The sequence below is a fragment of the Tachysurus vachellii genome, chromosome 14 (genome assembly GCF_030014155.1).
Source record: "Tachysurus vachellii isolate PV-2020 chromosome 14, HZAU_Pvac_v1, whole genome shotgun sequence".
NCBI lineage: Eukaryota > Metazoa > Chordata > Actinopteri > Siluriformes > Bagridae > Tachysurus > Tachysurus vachellii.
In genome coordinates, this window is record NC_083473.1 from 7051269 (window position 1) to 7070715 (window position 19447).

Below are 19447 nucleotides of genomic sequence, written 5' to 3' on the forward strand. Positions count from 1 at the left end.
TTATTGTTGTTGTTGCTATTATTATTATCATTATCATTATTATGGTGCTGTGTCATTATTTATTGTTATTTATGCTAAATAACCTTGATTAATCAAAAAATGATCTCATGCGCATGCAAGTATGTTTTTTTTTCCTTCACATGTCACAACAGACAAGAGAGAGATGAAAAAAATATACATAACAACTGTAAAATGTACAACATTAAATAACTCCTGAGGTTTTGTTTCCAGTCGACCGAGAGATGGCAGTAACGTATCCTATGCTACAGACACCACCGAAGAAGAGTTTGTGAGTCATGGGTTGTCAATTAGCTTGAAGCTACACGAACGTAAACACAGCGTATAAATCGGTTAAATGTACTGAGGTCACACTGTCCAAGTAGAATATTTACCCAGAGCAGTAAGTACCTGTTAACGAACATCTCGTTTCTGTAGTTGTACCGAAATACTGACATTATTGTTAGCAGAGGAATGTTTTAGTAGCTAGCTAGCTGTTAGCTAGCTGTTAGCAAGCTGCTAGCTGTGTGCGGATCTGGATAACAAAAGTAAACACTGCTGCGGATAATATGTCAGTGTAGTAACATTACACTCACAATAACCTTTTAACACGGAATGTTTTTGGTGTCCAGCTTCCAACAGTTTGAATTAAAGTACTGAAATAAAGAAGCTTAGCTTTACTCTTGTGGTTCTGTAAAACGAATGTACTGACCAGCTAATGCAGTGTGTCAGAATCATCAAATATTTATACATTTTTAAATTGTCTTTACTTTGTGATGTCAACCTTACTGCTGAAAATTAAAGGAGAATCGAGCACGAATATCTGCACACAACTATTACTACTGTATAGAACTTGTAGTACTTGTAACTGAGTGCATCTCCTTTTCTTCAGTATTTTTTGGGGGTTAATGATGTGTACATGGATGAGTTTGTCATTAAGAGTTCTCATTTTATCGTCTTTAAAAAATATCAGATTTGTTGCATTCAAATGGAGCTTAGTAATGAGTAAACCTAAAACGAGGTTGAATTAATTATACATATTGATTAATTTAGCATTTTCTGAAAATAGTCTTTCTTAGATTAATTGTTTGATTTCTGACAGAAGAGTTCAGACCCCATGACATCCCTCAGGGATGTACGTTCGTGTGTGAATATACACAATATATATTCTCTGTGATGACAGTATAATTGATATATAGCTGTTACAGTTGTAGACTGGTGAAGCAGCCGCTTGAACAAGATGAGTCCGACACAGTGGGAGCTGCCACCAGAGTTGTGCTGCAGGCCCATGGCTTTTGTGGCTCTGACTGGCCTCGACGTGATCTACAATGCTGTCCATCGCGCCATCTGGGACGCTTTCTGCGCCAACCGACGGGCTGACAGAGTGCCTATTTCTTTTAAAGTGCTGCCAGGAGACCACGAGTACCCAAAGTGCAGAACCAAGGTACACAGTAACTGAACTAAAAATGTACTACAGTACTGACTCCTTTCTAGTGGATCTAGAGGTGACTTGACGCTACGATGTATTTTAACAGAGAACGTCATATGAGTGGTACATCCCAAAAGGTATCCTGAAGACAGGTTGGATGAATAAGCACTTGAACCTCGTGCCTGCACTGGTGGTGCTCTTCTACGAGCTGGACTGGGACGACGCTCAGTGGAAGGAGAAGCAGTCCGAGTGCGCCACTAAAGTAGAGATCGTCAGGTAGTCGTGGATGATGTGTCCGGATCTTGTTTTTGGGTTATTTTTAGGGCTTTTGGATGATGACTATGAGGTTCAGGAAATTCTAACATCATATCAGCAGCAGCGTTTGTGCCTTTTTTTAATGTTCTAAAAAGATATTTTGATTCTTGCAATATATCAAAAAAAAAAGAGAATTACGACAGTTTCAGACATTTATGTTATCATATTGTCTTTCCCAGCCCACAACCTCAGCTGAAACAGTGCATGTCTCATAAGATTGATTTCTGATTGAAACAGCTTGAAAAATTGAATCTTTCAACAGCACATGGCTTTCCATGGCAAGATTTACAAATCCCATTTGTGTTAATGTAACTTTAAAATCTGTATGTTTAACCAGAGCATGCTGTAATGTCTCATGTCTAAAGTATTCTCTGTTTGGTTGTTTTTGTTATTTTTTATGAAGGACAAGTCTGCAAGGTAGAAACACTAAAGTTGCCGTTGTTTTAATTCAAAAGAAGACTCCTCTTCCTCCTGGTATGGCTACAATACACTTCCATATAACTATAATATCTGTATACACACACTGAAGAACCAAATATATGTGTGTCACATCTGTATACACAGTGTTATAATAAACATCGATCACATCTGTATACACACACACACTTACTAAAGGACCAAATATCCATCACATCTGTATACACACACTGTTGTTCCTAAATATCCATCACACCTGTATACACAGGCGAGGATGTGGTGGCATCGGAGAGAGCCGCTGCTCTGTGTAACGCCTGCGATCTCTCAGCCAAGTCCCTGTTTGTCCTCCCTCACACCGATCACCTGGTCGGCTACATCATCAGGTCAGAAACCGAAAACTGTCTCTTGACATTCTGATTGAGGACACTATGTATTGTCCGCAGGCTGATTTTGTCTGTGCTCCTAACTTCTTGTCCACGTGTAGGTTGGAGAATGCGTTTTACGAGCACGCTCAAACCTACTACTATAACGAGATACGGAGAGTAAAGTCTCACAAAGAGTTCCTCAATAAAACCACTCATCAGGTAATACTGAAGGTTATAAGCGGCATCACACCTACTGTGACCTCTAAATCCAATTCCTGTTTCCAGAGACATAATACCTGATAAATCATGAATCATCATTTAGATCTGTTTATATGACTTGTTTTGTAAGCAGGAACGTTACGTAGCCACGCTATTATTTCTATCCATCCATGTCACACATCTCATTATATTCACTCACTAGCAATTTTGTTTTCGAACCAGCACTTTGGTCTCCATTACTTATTTTATTTTATTGTTTATTGACGTTATTTGTTGCTTTCCTTTTTTGAAATGGGAAGTTTGCCTGCCTTTTAGTCACTTCCTGTCAGATGAAATGTAAAATGGTTTATAGCATGTAGCAAACATTGCTTTACACATTGTCGGACACTAGGGGGAGCTAAAAGTTATTTAGTATGCACTTGTCATTAAATTTAGATTTATTAAAGTGCTATTAAAAAACTGAACAGACAAAGCACTTGCTTTAGACTCCAGCATCCTGTTGGCCGAGATAATTAGTTTTTTTTTTTTAAGTTAAAATGATTTAATTTGGGGGGGGCACGGTGGCTTAGTGGTTAGCACGTTCGCCTCACACCTCCAGGGTCGGGGTTCGATTCCCGCCTCCGCCTTGTGTGTGTGGAGTTTGCATGTTCTCCCCGTGCCTCGGGGGTTTCCTCCGGGTACTCCGGTTTCCTCCCCCGGTCCAAAGACATGCATGGTAGGTTGATTGGCATCTCTGGAAAATTGTCCGTAGTGTGTGAGTGAATGAGAGTGTGTGTGTGTGCCCTGCGATGGGTTGGCACTCCGTCCAGGGTGTATCCTGCCTTGATGCCCGATGACGCCTGAGATAGGCACAGGCTCCCCGTGACCCGAGGTAGTTCGGATAAGCGGTAGAAGATGAATGAATGAATGAATGATTTAATTTGTGTTTGAAACTAAACGTTAGAACATTCTGCAATCAGCTTTTTATCTGAATTGAATAGAATTTTTACTTCCCTAATTCTCGGCAGGCAAAACCTTTAAGACGAATCTCATCTTTTTTGAAAACTCCTTAATGATTTTGTCATTTGTTTGTGTTTCAGCTGCTGTTTGTGAGGCACCAGTTTAAAACTGGCTTCTTCAGTGAGCTTAAACAGGACACACAGAACGCTCTTAAGTACGATTTTTTATTTTATTTAATTTTTTTTGCTGTCAAGGTACCTTTCCTGGACAACTATGCTAACGCTCTTTATATTCTCTCTGTTTATTCTCCTTCACAGATACTATAAAACAGCATACAGTCTCATCCACGAGCTTCGTGCCTATGAGACCAACATGCTGGAGATCAAGACTTTGGCTGGGTTCATCAATTATAAGGTGTGTTTATAAAATTCAGATTCATTTTAAATGATATTGTTTGATTTCAGTTAATAGAATCACACTCATATATGTTTTGTGTTGGCAAATAGTCAACAAACAACAAACTCAAGCTTTAAATTGTGTTCATAAATAAAGGGAAAAAAAAGGAAAAAAGTGACGTGACATACGGCTAAGTATGGTGACCCATACTCAGAATTTGTTCTCTGCATTTAACCCATCCAAAGTGCACACACACCGGGAACACATGCCCGAGGAGCAGTTGGGGGGGTTTGGTGCCTTGCTCAAGGGTACCTCAGTGACACTTTATAATATGAATAAATCACACAGGAAACACACTGTTTTTACAGCTTCCCTTGCAGAGTAAATTAAACAACAGGACCTCAGTGTCAATATGTGAACCAAGGACCTCAGTGTCGATATGTGAACCGAGGACCTCAGTGTCGATATGTGAACCGAGGACCTCAGTGTCGATATGTGAACCGAGGACCTCAGTGTCAATATGTGAACCGAGGACCTCAGTGTCAATATGTGAACCGAGGACCTCAGTGTCAATATGTGAACCGAGGACCTCAGTGTCAATATGTGAACCGAGGACCTCAGTGTCAATATGTGAACCGAGGACCTCAGTGTCAATATGTGAACCGAGGACCTCAGTGTCAATATGTGAACCGAGGACCTCAGTGTCAATATGTGAACCGAGGACCTCAGTGTCAATATGTGAACCGAGGACCTCAGTGTCAATATGTGAACCGAGGACCTCAGTGTCGATATGTGAACCGAGGACCTCAGTGTCGATATGTGAACCGAGGACCTCAGTGTCGATATGTGAACCGAGGACCCTCGTTAGTTACATTGTAATACTATGCTACAAATGAATGGTTTTGTAACCTACGTGTATTTGAGGGGCAAACAAACAACTAAATCTTACAAACTGCAACTTTAAGAGAACAACACAAACCAGAATTTAAAAGCAAAACAGCCAGCACTGCTTTCTGTGAGTTTTTCTAAACAAAAAAAAACCATGAATACTTTAAGATTTGCTCATTTTGTGGCTGTAGTTAAACCAAGAGGGTTTTGTCCGTCTGTACAGCCCACAAGCCACATGAGATCTGCCCCTGTTTCCTGTTAAAGAAATCCTCCCACATTGGTGAAGCTAGTGTTGTACAGCAACACTGGTGAAGCCAGTGTTGATCTCACCTCTCTCGCACTGCCTCGTCTCCCCTCAGATCTGCAGGCTGTGTTTTCAGCACAACACCCCTCTGGATGCCATCGCTCAGTTCAGAAAACACATCGACTTGTGCAAGAAGAAGATCGGGAGCGCCGAGCTGGCCTTCGAACACACCGCCTGGATGTCTAAGCAGTAGGAGACGGCGTTTGTGAATGTTTTCTGTATTTCTGTTTAAGTTTTTTTATATAGCCAGATGTGGCTATATAATGTTTATAATAATGTTCATAACAGCTGCGATGTTGTACATTTTGCTTATGATAGAGATAAGAAGATGGTGCTGCTTATAGAAAAAAGTTTTATTGTTCTCCATTTTCTGTTCACCACTGAGTTTCACCATCAACCACAAATAACCTGTCTCCCTCTCTCTCTCTCTCTCTCCCTCTCTCCCCCCTCTCACCACCCTCTCTCACTCCCTTTCTCTCTCTCTCTCTCCCTCTCTCTCCCTCTCTCTCTCTCCCCCTCCCCTCACTCCCCTCACTCCCTCCCTCTCTCTCTCTCTCTCTCTCTCTCTCTCTCTCCCCCTCCCCTCACTCCCCTCACTCCCTCCCTCTCTCTCTCTCTCTCTCCCTCTCCCTCTGCAGGTTCCAGTCATTCGGTGATCTGTTTGATGAGGCGATTAAACTCGGCCTCACTGCCATACAGACACAGAACCCTGGCTTTTATTACCAGCAGGCTGCATGTTACGCCCAGGAGCGCAAGCAGCAAGCCACCCTGCTCTGTAGCCATGAGGTAGAGCTACTCACTCACACAACACTCTCTCCACTTCTCTCTGCATCAACTCTCTCTCTCTCTCTCTTTTTGTCTCACTGGCTGTGTAAAGCAGCTCGCTCACTGTGACCAAGCATTCTAAAGATTCACTACTTCTCAGTTGAGCAAGAAGGTGATGGGCTTCAAAATAAGACACCGAGTTTAAAGCTGCTCCTTCAAGCCCTTTGTTTTTTGTTCATGTATACAATGCAAATTTTGGGAGTAATTTCATCAGCATTGTTACATGAGAAACTTTATTAACATCAGACAAGATATTTCTGTTATTTTAATGATTTTCATAGTAATAATTATTATTTGATAAAATCATGGTATTTAAATAAAAATATTGGTGTTTATGTTGTCCAACCTTAGGCATGCCGAATGTACAGAGAAACTCTTACCCTCTCCGTCATTTTGGATACTAGCTCAACATTTGTCACTGTAATCCTGTATCTATGAAGATTATAATAAAGTTGTTCCACGTGTTTTGTGATTCTTCTGTAGCCCAGCGCGAGTTTTCCAACACCGGACCCTTTGGAGACAAACGCCGGAGCTCTGGATTTTTATGGACAGAGATCGTGGAGACAAGGCCATCAGAGTGAGTGTCCACTCCGTCTTAAGGAACAAATACACTAAGGCATTGTTCACATGCCTGTGTATCTAGTGGACGCTGTATTTAATCCTCCAGATGTACACGAGAACAAAAACCTTCCGGTCCTTCAGACCGGAATGTTGACCAGTATCATGTAGAGATGTTAAAAACACAGACTAGCTACGATTCTCTGTGAAACATCCTGCCATCCGAGAGGTTTTTATATCTAGGGCAATTTATTTTGTTGCTCTTCTGTGCCACATCTGGATGTTCAGGTACTCTTGTGTGACAGTATGATGTCTTTTTTTCAGGTATCGATCCACCTGATGCAGAGAAGGAAAAACACGGCATTCTCGCTCTCCAGCTGAAGGAGAGAGACGTCCTGCATTCGGTAGGTCTCTTTAAACATTCCGTTTTTTTTTTTCAGCTAAACTTCATGAACCACTTAAAAGCAGGCCAAAGAATTGGGGTCATGCACGCTTTAGCAATCAGATTATCTTGTTTCTCATCGTCTCAGATTTGTTTGCACATGTATTCGGATTTCTTCTGTTCCTCCCTCAACTGCGCAAATTTATTTATTTATTTTTTTTTAACATTAAAACTGTATCACAACACGTCAGGGCTTTTATCCCAGATGCTTACATAATTTAAGTGTAATAATAAAAGAAGTTATGTTTAAAAGAAAAATAAATAAACTTTGCGCTTGTGAACTTTTCCATTTATTTAACCAGAGATCATTTTTCTTAACTGTGCTTCAGGTAAGATGTAAAAATAAATAAATGAATAAATAAATAAATACAAATTGTCTTGGTAAGTAAATCAAGCAGTTTATTAGCACCTGGCTTAAATGTTAATAATATTGTACTTCCTGCATCTTTCTTTTCTATTGAATTAAATATGATCATGTCATTTTAAACCGTTAATTAGTACTGAGTTTATTCAGTATTATGTTATATGCGTGGGTTTGTTCCCCCCCCCACAGGAGTTGATCATCGCATTGCTCAGTAATGCCGTCGCACAGTTTAAGAAGTACAAGTGTCCTCGCATGAAGAGCCATCTGAGTGAGTGTGCAGTGTGTTTCTGACCACATCACTTCCTCCACATCCTCTTAACCATGAAGTAACTTAACTGTTCATGTTAGAAACTTCTTTTATGTTTACAACTCAACATCGTCACGACACTTCAGGTTTTACATCCACACTTCAACCGCTAATTTACTGAGACGTACAGTTGTGTTCAAAATTATTCAACCCCCACTGAAATTGATTGTTTTGGTCGGTTTGACATTGATTATGATCATTCAGTCATCCTGCTTACAATTAAATCAAAGAGGCACATGTAGGTCAGACAAATATAACATAACATTTATAATGAAATAACCACAAATGTCTTTTCTGAGCTCACATCATTATCAGTTTTATTCAACCCCCAAGTGACATTCAATCTTAGTACTTAGTACAACATCCTTTTACAGTTATAACAGCTTTTAAACGTGAAGCATAGCTTGACACAAGTGTCTTGCAGCGATCTACGGGTATTTTCGCCCATTCATCATGGGCAAAAGCCTCCAGTTCAGTCACATTCTTAGGCTTGCGCACTGCAACTGCTTTCTTTAAGTCCCACCAGAGGTTCTCAATCGGATTTAAGTCTGGTGACTGCGATGGCCACTTCAAAATGTTCCAGCCTTTAATCTGCAACCATGCTCTAGTGGACTTGGAGGTATGCTTGGGATCATTGTCCTGTTGAAAGGTCCAACGTCTTCCAAGCCTCAGGTTTGTGACGGACTGCATCACATTGTCATCCAATATCTTCTGGTACTGAAGAGAATTCATGGTACCTTGCACACGCTGAAGCTTCCCAGTACCTGCAGAAGCAAAACAGCCCCAAAGCATGATTGACCCCCCGCCATGCTTCACAGTAGGCAAGGTGTTCTTTTCTTGTTCTTCCTCCTCCAAACATAGCGTTGATCCATGGGCCCAAACAGTTCTAATTTTGTTTCATCAGTCCACAGAACACTATCCCAAAACTTCTGTGGTTTGTCCACATGACTTTTGGCATACTGCAGTCGACTCTTCTTATTCTTTGGGGACAGCAAGGGGGTGCGCCTGGGAGTTCTGGCATGGAGGCCTTCATTACGCAGGGTGCGCCGTATTGTCTGAGCAGAAACTACAGTACCCACATCTGACAAATCTTTTCTCAGTTCCTCAGCAGTCACACGGGGACTTTTCTCCACTCTACGCTTCAGGTAGCGCACAGCAGTCGAAGTCAGCATCTTCTTTCTGCCACGACCAGGTAGCGTTTCAACAGTGCCCTTTGCCTTGAATTTGCGAATGATGCTTCCTATGGTGTCTCTTGGTATGTTTAACATCTTTGCAATCTTCCTATAGCCATTGCCCTTCCTGTGAAGAGTAATCACCTGTTCTCTTGTCTTCCTGGACCATTCTCTTGACCTCACCATGTTTGTAACCACACCAGTAAATGTCTAGAAGGAGCTGAGTATCACAGTCATTTTAAAGCTGCCTAATTGGTGCTTATTAGGCTTTATTGCTGCTCCCTGATATCCACAGGTGTTTTCAATACCTGATTGAAAACACTTCATTGAACCTCTGTTCTTCAGAGTGGTAGTCTTTAAGGGGTTGAATAATTATGTCAATGAAGAATTCACAAAAGAAACATTTACTACTGTATTACAAAACTAATTGATGTCATTTTAGTTGCATATGGTTCTTTAAGAAGTCCTTGTAGGATTTCATTCTGAATACAATTACAAATGTACACTAAATTCCCTAAAACCATTTACAGCATTGGGGGTTGAATAATTTTGAACACAACTGTACACGTCACTGCTCGATAGGAGAATTAGACAGGATGCGAATTCGATGGAGTTTTTTTTTTAAACACGTTACCATGTGCTTCATGCTGGACTCCCAACATTTATCTAACACAGAATTTCGTCCTCAGAGAGACGAAGTTTCTTGGTCGTTGTATACAATAGAAGGAAATTTAGTGTGGCAACTTTCAGAAGATTACGAATGGAATTTAAAATGCAGATTTTTGCAAGTTTGCACGTGAATGTATTGCTGTGATTATTTCAATGTATATATTGCATATAACACAAGCCATTAGAGGCATATTGCACATTTTATAAAGTGTAAAATTATCAAATAATACTATTTATACACACAATTTTAGCACTTTGTTTTACACTCGATACTATTCATGTGTTTTTTATTTAGTGGTCCAGATGGGTGAGGAGTATTACAATGCCAAGGATTACACTAAAGCTTTAAAGTGAGTCACCTGTTCTGAAAGCAGTGTTAGTTTAATGCAGTCTGGGGCAGAGTGAGAGGTGAGTTTTACACGTGTGTGTGTGTGTGTGTGTGTGTGTGTCTCCTGCAGACTGCTGGACTATGTGATGTGTGACTATCGTACTGAACGCTGGTGGACTCTGCTTACCTCCATACTGTGCACAGCGCTGAAGTGCTCGTACCTGATGGGCCACATTAAAGACTACATCACTTACTCGATGGAGCTGGTGGGACGAGGTATCTTAGTCCTCCATCATCAACTCTCCCTTCTTACACTCATTAAGTCTTGTAGTGCATGTAGTGTGTGTGTGTAAGTGTGTGTGTGTGAGAGAGAGAGAGAGAGAGAGAGAGAGAAAGAAAATATCTAGTGTTTGTCTATATTTAATAAAATACTGCCTTTGTCCAGCTTCCACTCTACGTGAAGATCAAAAGTCCAGGATTGAGAAGAACTTGATCAGAGTTCTTATGGTGAGTGAATCAGGATGGAGTAAATTGTCTTTGTGTACTACTGCTTATTTAAAGTACGCAGGTGAGACAGTAAAAGGTTAAAGTGTAACATCCAGCAAAGTATGGAATGACTATATATATATATATATATATATATATATATAGTCTTATGTTATGTTATTTAGAGATACACCAATATCTCCGAAACATATCTGCTCTGTGGGATTTACATTTACATTTAATTTATTACATTTCTAACCTACAGATGTTAGAGCAGCTCATACGATCGGTCACGAACGTAATCCCTACACGATACAGACTCAAATATCTTAACATAAAGACAAAGTGAAGGTTTATAATAGACCAGATTTTAAAAGCGCTTCTATTCACAGTCAAAAGAATGTGTCACCTAGTAACAGGTTAAGCCCCGCCTCCTTTCTAAGATAAAAGTTATGTGGTCCTTACTCAAAGTCGCTCTGAGATCGGTCCTGAATCACGCTTAAGATAAGATCCATAGACATTTTTAAGCTAAATTACGAGCTCTGAGATCATTCTTATAATCCTTATGAATACAGGCCCAAATATTTAATCTGTAGTTGTTTAGAACTCGGTAGCATCCATTTGTTTTCTTTCACTCTTCATTTCTATTAGAAGTGTGTAGAGATTGTGTGATATTTAAATATATTATAGAGAGCTAAATGCTCAGATCTTGTGTTTGTCTCTGATCAGAACGAGGTTCCTGACCCAGAGCCGGAGTGTGACTCAGGCTCTGTAAAAGCAGCTCAGGTGCTGTGGAGTGATCGCGCCTCACTGGCCAGCAATAACGAGTTCACTGTCGAGGTGCAGGACTATGTGCCCTTCAGTGAGTATTGACTGATCTACTAATCTGTGTGCGATAAACTGCATGTGTCTGGTGTTACAGATTGTGTTTATAGCCCAACCTTCTGTTATAGTGTATGACTGTGTAGAGCACTGCATGTACAGTAACAGTCCAATAACATCGGTTTAAACTATTCCATCATCTAATACGATTAGGAAAAAGCCTATGCTTGTTTTGAGAGCAATCAACAAGAAAAAAGCCATAATGTACTTTCAGTCTTTTTTATACTGCAGTGTGAAATACAACACAATACAATATAGTAAATAATGTGGACTTGTGATGGATTCGATTCTCAGCTGTCCTCATTCACACCTTGCACATTTGAGCAACTCCAATTCATGTTACAACCAGACACAAAACACCGAACACGTAAGAGACTGGGGTGCTTATTAATGACGAAGGCTCGTTAGCTGGACACAGATTGTTAACCAAAAAAACTAGCAGTACTGATTATCTGCAGGTTTAAATTAAATTAGACATTTTCTCTGAAATCCGAGTGTAAACAGTTCTGCTTTGAGTCTGATTATATAGACGTGCAGTTTGTATGAAGTTAAATCCGGAGCTCTTACACATTCCTATTTAGCAAAATTAGCCTGACATTATACCCTGTGATCTATAAGGCATTTTTAAAGAACAGCACACAGGATATTTGAGTGATGTGTTTCTTACATCTGTCTCAGTCCAGTGTAAGGCCAAGTTCCTGTCTCCCAGCTTTCACGTAGACGAGCCTGTCCAACTGCATGTGTACTTGAGAGCTGACTGCCCACATCCTATCCGCTTTGCCAAGCTGTGTGTCAGCCTCAGCAACCAGGTATGTATACACACACATCCTGATATCTCTCTCTCTCTCTCTCTCTCTCTATATATATATATATACACCTCCGAACAAAGTCCCACGACAACAACGTGTGCTCTGATTCCCCCGCCTCAGCTTCCCACGTCTCACTCGGTTAGTGTTTGTGTAGCTCGCTTTGTTAACACTTGTGTAAAGCTTTGCTTGTATTTTGTGCTTTTATTTTGCGTTCAGTACAACTTTATCGCATTTAAAACCATGGGTCCTAAGAAAGTGAGTGTAAAGGACCGTGCTGTGAAAAAGAAGTTCATTCATTTTAGTGAGGTTTAGTTAAGTTCCATTTAAGTGTAAAGTAGCATTAAGAGTGTACAGTAGCGAGTAAGTGAACGAAAGTGAAAGTGTACGTACGAGACAAAATTCCTCTTAACTCCTCCGCCTGTTTACGCCTCCCTCAACCTCCGTGCGCATCTTCCGTTAGCTCAAGTCGTCTGATCTCCAAGGTAAATAATACACTTTATAGTAAAACTAGTTTATTTTTTTAACATTCTCTTTTATTACTGTATGTTTTTATACAATATTTGTCATTTATAAATACAGGTACTGTACATTTTTATATTCAAAACACAAACAAAACAACTGGAGTGGAATTTTGCGAGCTGGAACGGATTAATGGGATTTCAATTCATTTAAACGGGGAAAAATGCATTGAGATACGAGCAAATTGAGATATGAGCACGAATTAAACTCGTATCTCGAGGTATCACTCCTCTCTGTCTGTGTGTTCCAATTATTTCAGGATTATAACCAGTTCTGCCTGGTGGAAGAGGAATGCAGAGGAAAGGACATCTTGGAAACATCCTCACAGCAGAACATGTGTCTCGTTCCCGGTAAGGCCCGGAAGTACTGCTTCAAATTCGTAGCCAAGACCGAGGACGTTGGAAGAAAGATCGAGGTACACTGTTTGAGTTTGTACTGTAAATGTAAAATAATTGTACTTTTGTGTAAATATATTTATTGACTCTTCTGATTCAGATCACGCACGTGGACCTGATGCTGGGCACCGAGAGTGGCCGCTGTGTGTATCTGAACTGGAGAGGAGGAGGCGGTGATGCCGCATCTAGCCACGAGGCTTTGCAGGCGTCCCGCTCTTTTAAGAGGCGAATCCGTGTCCCAGAGCAGCAGGTCGACTGGGATGCCGTTTCCATCCAAGCGAACACCATGTAGGTTAACCACTAATGATAACTGTCATACTGCCAACATATACTACAAGACAAATGTAACACACACACACACACACACACACACATACTGCTGTTTATTTTTCCTGTTATTTCTTTTATATATAACAGATTTTGTTTCCTAAGTGATACAGTTCTGATTCAGATCTTGAGCTTTCATTCTGTCATTTTTAGCAACATTTATTTAGCAATAATTTAAGAACCCAGACGTTTAGTAATCATAAGCAAAAGAAAATCATTTTATTGTAAATAATAGGTTATTTGGCGACAGCACACACACTGGCCTTTACTGGTAGATCTTCCTAAATACTGTGCTAAATGTTACAAGCTGTTAACACACTACCTTCCGATAGTCTGAGGCATTTTTACATGAGTCATTAATAACATTTGCATGTTATTAGTAAATGTTTAGTGATCTTTGAAAATAAAGACTGTCAAAATTCATCACTCAGAATGCCATTATGAACTGTGCACTCAATGTAGGATATATTTTTAAGTGTGTATGGGTGTGTTTCTTGAATAGGATCATATCCCGAGTGCCCCGAATCTCTGTACAGCTGCATCACGATCCCCCAGCGCTGACCAATGAGATGTACTGCATGACCGTCACTATCCAATCAGAAGAAGACACAGTAGCCAAAGATGTCAGTCTCACTGCTGGCCTCAAGCCAGGTACACACACACACACACCTGCAACATATCCAGAATGTTTAGTTTGATGATTATTATCCTGTAATTCACTTCAGCATACACATCTGTGTTGTAGGTCAGGATGCAAATCTTACACAAATGACCTACGTTACACTGAATAGCTCTGAAGCATGTGATGAAGCACACCCCGCCTTGCTCACTGATATTTCTATTGGAGAGCTGCAGCCAGGGCAGAAGGTAAAACACACACACACACAATAATACGTCAGGCAAAACAGCCATACAAATAGCTTTTTTAAAAGACTGTGATTAAGGTGCAGTGTATACCATAATTTTGCAGAAAATGAAGCAGCGTGTGTGTCTGTGTGTGTGTGTCTGTGTGTGTCTGGGTCCGTGTGCCTGTGTGTGTGTCTGTTTGTCTGTGTGTTTGTGTGTGTGTGTCTCGGTCTATGTGCCTGTGTGTGTCTGTGTGACTGGGTCTGTGTGTCTGGGTCCATGTGTGTCTGTGTGTGTCTGTGTGTGTCTGTGTGTGTCTGTGTGTGTCTGTGTGTGTCTGTGTGCGTGTGTTTGTGTGTGTAACTTTCTTCTTGTCAGGTTGAGAAGAAGCTGTACATTCGCTGTGTGGGCACTGGATCTCGAATCTTCCTGTTTCATGTGTCTTATGCAATGAGCACCACAGTAGAGGGTAAAGACATCACATGCAGATGTCACAAGGTGAGCATGATTTTAACCACTGTTTAATTTATTACATTTTAAATTTGAATTAAATAAAATTTCTTACCTTTACTGTCAACGTTTAGGATGAAACCGTGACCATAGACACAGTCGTTCCATTTGACGTGGCTTTCAAGTTTGTGTCCACTAAGGTGAGCTTTTCTCAATCTAATATCTAAATGTATTGATTTGTAAATGTGGATGAAAATATTGTAGTTCCTTCAGAATGAACACAATATGTATGAGGTGTATATACCTGTGTGTCAGTTTGAGCACCTGGAGCGAGTGTATGTAGACGTGCCCTTCCTGCTGATGACAGACATTTTGAGCGCATCACCATGGCCCGTGCATTTAGTTAGCAGCGAGCTACAGCTGGCTTGCAACATGGCCGCCATCGACGAGCCCCAGAGCCAGGTGGAAGGAGGTAAGCAAACAGGACTAAATCATTTTATCTGTTGTGTGTGTAATTGCAGCCTTTTCTGTGTACTTTAGCGTTGCGTGCGTGTTGTGTATTTTGCAGTGGTGCTGCAGACAGGCGAGTGTGCAAGTGAGTGCTTCAGTCTCAGGTGTCCTCCTGTTCAGAACGGCACCAGCACCGTGGCAGCAGGACACTACCTCATCTCCTGGAAGAGGTGTGATATTTCACTAATAATAATAACAAAAAGAAGAAAAGAAAAAGACAGATCATGAGCTAAAAGTAAACATAGTCACAGTGTAACATTTTTTGCACTGATTGGAAATGTAAAAATTTGATGTTGAGTTCTACAGTAATTTACTACATATTAGCCAAATGATATAGAGTGCTGCAGGGTTATATTTTATTTTAACCTGGAAGTTAGCATCCTCCCGGTTTCCTCGACACACAGCCAATAGAATTGTTCCACTGGCTCTTAGATTACTGCAGAATTTTCAAATGAACACAACTGTTAGGAATTTTAAATTCTATAAACAAACTACACCACGGTCACCGCCATGGATTCAGTTTGATGTGATGGTGTTTAACGTCCATGACAACCTCCGTGCTTTCGCCACTAGTTAGCAGCCACCTTTTTCACGAGACGTAAAACCATAAAAAATCAGGAGTGGCGTTTTACTAACATGTTTTATGTTTACTTTATTCCAGGCATTTAACCAAACACCCATTCAAAATACTCACTGAATACGTTTAAATGCTTAATTCTAGGCTTATTTCTATGGTTCAGTTTAGGACAGTTAGTCAGCGATTAAAATCCTATCACACAGAATAAACTGCATACACATTGTGCACAATTATGCTCGTCATTCCCTTCACCTACGTTGGTAAACAGCTATAATGTTACTGACACTGTATAACTTTGTTTAATAGGAAATCCGCATGCGCTGAGACACCAGTTGTCAAAACAACTATGATCCTGCCTCATGTGATCTTAGAGACCATTCCTCTGTATGTACATGCTGGTAAGTCAGATTTTAATTTACTTTAAATATGCTGACTATATGTTTACAATAATTTTTTTTTCTTAAACTTTGTACTATTTATGAAATCTTTTCTATAAAATCACCACAGAGTCATTTGTTAAAAAGAGGCATTTTTTGAAAATAGCTTTTATTTTTCATCTTTTATGAAGGTGCCCATAATTGTAGGACTTAATAATAATAAATTGCAGCATTGCATCCTTTTGCACTATGAGACTTTAGTTAAACACCACATTTGAAGTGTGTGTTCATGTTGTATGTGCTGCATTTTATTTTATTTCATGTTGTTTATGGATTCAGACACGCCCTCGTTCGGTCGTGTGCGTGAGTCTCTTCCTGTTCGGTACCACATTGAGAATCGGACCGGGCTGGTGCAGGATGTGGATCTGTCCGTGGAGCCCAGCGACGCCTTCATGTTCTCAGGACTCAAACAGGTCAGTGACTGAAAGTGTCAGAGATTTTGTTGTGTAGCCGTAAGGATTTGTGTTCATTCAACATTACAAGAGCGTTACTGAGACCAGACACTGGTATTGGATGAAGAGAGGGTGCAGTCAGAGTCGATGTTCATTGAGCTTGAGACAGAGTCAGAAGAATCACATATGGGTGATGATCAAGTGTCCACATACTTCTGGCCATATAGAAGGGTTTCCAAATCCAGTGCTGGATTACTTTTTAAAAAGTCACAGGGAATTGAAATTCCTGTGAAATTGCTTTCTTATGACATGTAGTGCGTAGGACTGAGTATAAGTATAACGTGGTCACAACTAACCTTTGGTCAGTCTTGTGTCAGCTTCAACTTTATCACTGCTGAGAGACAGATCAAAAGTTAACCTGTGTTCCTTAATATGGTAGATTTCCGTATGTGCTCAACAGTCCAGATCTCGTTATTGAGTCGTGTAGCAGGCTGGTCATCTTAACGCAACGGGATGTCTCACACACATTCATTTGACATTCTGTCTTCTACTGTATTCCAATGTTTACACCGTGCCCCCAGGGACTAACACTGCAAACGTGATAAAAATGTCCTTCTGTATGTCTGTCTTACTGTACGTGTGTCTGTGTGTTTGTAGATACGGATGAGAATTTTGCCAGGTACAAAGCAGGAGATGCTGTACAATTTCTACCCTCTGATGGCCGGCTATCAGAACCTGCCTGTGCTGAACATCAACCTGTTGCGCTTCCCTCACATCTCCAACCAGCTGCTACGCCGTTTCCTCCCCACCCGCATTTTCATCAAGGTGAGCAGTCGTAAACCCCTGCTATTTAGTAAAAATGAAAAAAAGTCTTCAAAGTTTATTTCTTTAAAAGTTCAGCTGTAATTCAAATCTCATCTGATTTCCTTCAAGATCTTGTGGGTAACACGACAAGCTTCATTTTTGTCTTATTGTATTAAAGAGAAAGATGTTCTACAGCTACATAGTTGTTGTAAAGCTGTTGCTATATCATTTATTAATAAATAAAAATGTGAAGTTTTGGAACTGTAATCGACTTTGAAGCCATACCAGTGCATCCATAACACACATTCTACCACACTAGGGTCTGATTGGTCTCTCTCTCTCTCTCTCTCTCTCTCTCTCTCTCTCTCTCTCTCTCTCTCTCTCTCTCTCTCTCTCTCTCTCTGTCTCTGTCTCTGTCTCTTTGTCTCTCTGTCTGAGTGTAAGTGTGTGATTGTGCCCACTCCACCTTGGGTGGGTTGTTATTTTCACCCTTTTTGTAACAACTGAAAATTTTCTAAATTGTAAATTACTTTTCTTCTTGTTTGCAGCCTCAGGGAAGAAATGGTGATGTTTCTATTGCAGCTGCCTGAGAAATGTGCTGCTGGCAAAATCTCTAACCTCAGACCAGTTTAACTTGACTGTCTTATAATGCTGCAATTTCGGTGGAATGAACTGGTCCAACATCATGGAAACCAGAACTTCAGGATTAGAGCAGATGTAATTATTTGAAAGTGATAAACAGGCCAGCCATGACAGCATGAAGACTGACATTCCCTTTCTCTTCTTGGAAATCCGATATGTGGTCAGTGTAATGACATGATACATCCATCCATCCATCGGAGTGTACATCTTGCCTCGTTGCTTTTGCGTTTTATTTCAGATTTATGCTTTAAAAGGTGCTGTAATTAATTAATCATAGTGAAGCTTGTGACTAAACATTGACTAATGTAAATCTAAAATGTGGTAATAAATTAAACGATTATTAATCCTGGCACCGGAGAATTTCTGTTCATAAAGGTTTTGGATTCCAAACACTGTTTTTTCCAGCGAGGGAGGATTTAGAGATTGGATATTGACAAGCCTTTGTCTTTGTCCCAGCTGAGACATTTTTAGTTCAGTAACTTGTGAGGTTGTGTATCTAACACTAAGGATATTTCAGTGCAATTATTTTGTCTTTACATCTGACGTAAATCACCACATCATTACAACCTCTCTTTACACTGACCAAGAAATCTAAGCTCATTCCTTAATACAGAATCTTTCCACATCCTCCTAACTTCTGTCCAGTAGATTCTTGTCAACAGGTTTTCAGTGGGGTTTCGTCAGGGAACTGGAATGGCCATGTCAAAAGCTTGGCCACTAAACACTATTGTCTTGCATTGTCCAACTACAACCCAGCTGTAACTTGTACTTACATGTTTAAATACAGTTTGCTACAATTGCTAATACTTAGTGGTCAACGTCATCTGGACGTCGTTTGGGTCCTTGCCACTTCTGCGTCATTGGTGTTGCGAATGCCCCAAATGGAAGCTTGAGGATGGCCAATGTCATATTCAAGAAAAATAAAAACTTACAGATTATCTTCTGCAGAAAGTTCAGACATCAAACTGTTAGAAATGCGTGTAGTATTTTCCATAGTTTTTTGTAATAAATGTATTCATCATATTCACTTATATTATTACTACTTATATATCCCGATTTATGTTGAGGAGAAAACAAATCACTAAAAACACTCAAACCTGTCCCATATTCGTGGTTCTTCCTCTAACTGTTGCCACATCATTCGAAGAACACAGTTCTATAGAACAACTTTGCATGCTGTAACGTTTAATTATAATTTCTTTTCAATGCAATTAAGAGCCCCAAACATGTCCCAGCATGGCAAACCTGTTTCTTACACAAAAGAATAGGAACAAGAGCTAATGAACCTTAATCTCATTCCCACTGAACTTCTTATTTAATTCAAATTTATTTGTATAGCACTTTTATCAATGGACATTGTCTCAAAGCAGCTTTACAGAACATCAGAAATATTGCAAAAAGTAGAAAAAGGTTAACATTATACAAAGATTTATGGAA

At 40.2% G+C, this 19447-nt stretch overlaps 1 protein-coding gene across 2 annotated transcripts; it reads left to right on the forward strand.

Moving 5' to 3' along the window:
* The first annotated feature begins 249 nt into the window (after positions 1-249).
* Positions 250-18359, forward strand: trappc11 (trafficking protein particle complex subunit 11). 2 transcript variants are annotated; one of them, XM_060886564.1, is made up of 30 exons: positions 250-400; positions 1206-1441; positions 1533-1702; positions 2145-2215; positions 2427-2541; positions 2643-2742; positions 3822-3895; positions 3999-4095; positions 5325-5458; positions 5908-6055; positions 6578-6671; positions 6977-7056; positions 7648-7726; positions 9902-9956; positions 10065-10210; positions 10380-10441; positions 11150-11282; positions 11981-12111; positions 12890-13045; positions 13126-13313; positions 13855-14003; positions 14098-14219; positions 14577-14696; positions 14783-14848; positions 14964-15120; positions 15217-15328; positions 16042-16133; positions 16452-16585; positions 17222-17389; positions 17917-18359. In XM_060886564.1, the coding sequence occupies exons 2-30, from the start codon at positions 1238-1240 to the stop codon at positions 17956-17958; spliced, it is 3399 nt and encodes a 1132-aa protein (XP_060742547.1). In that variant the 5' UTR covers positions 250-400; positions 1206-1237; the 3' UTR covers positions 17959-18359. The 2 variants fall into 2 exon arrangements, with proteins under 2 accessions (XP_060742547.1, XP_060742548.1); XM_060886565.1 differs by having other exon boundaries at positions 263-400; positions 1197-1441.
* Positions 18360-19447: the final 1088 nt, after the last annotated feature.

What these genes read in the sequence shown, in the direction of transcription:
- trappc11 (XM_060886564.1), top strand. Translation starts at nt 1,238, where the DNA reads ATGAGTCCGACACAGTGGGAGCTGCCACCAGAGTTGTGCTGCAGGCCC. An exon ending in ACCGCCTGGATGTCTAAGCA is followed by an intron (nt 5,459 to 5,907) that starts GTAGGAGACGGC and finishes CTCCCTCTGCAG; the next exon opens with GTTCCAGTCATTCGGTGATC. An exon ending in GTGGAGACAAGGCCATCAGA is followed by an intron (nt 6,672 to 6,976) that starts GTGAGTGTCCAC and finishes TCTTTTTTTCAG; the next exon opens with GTATCGATCCACCTGATGCA.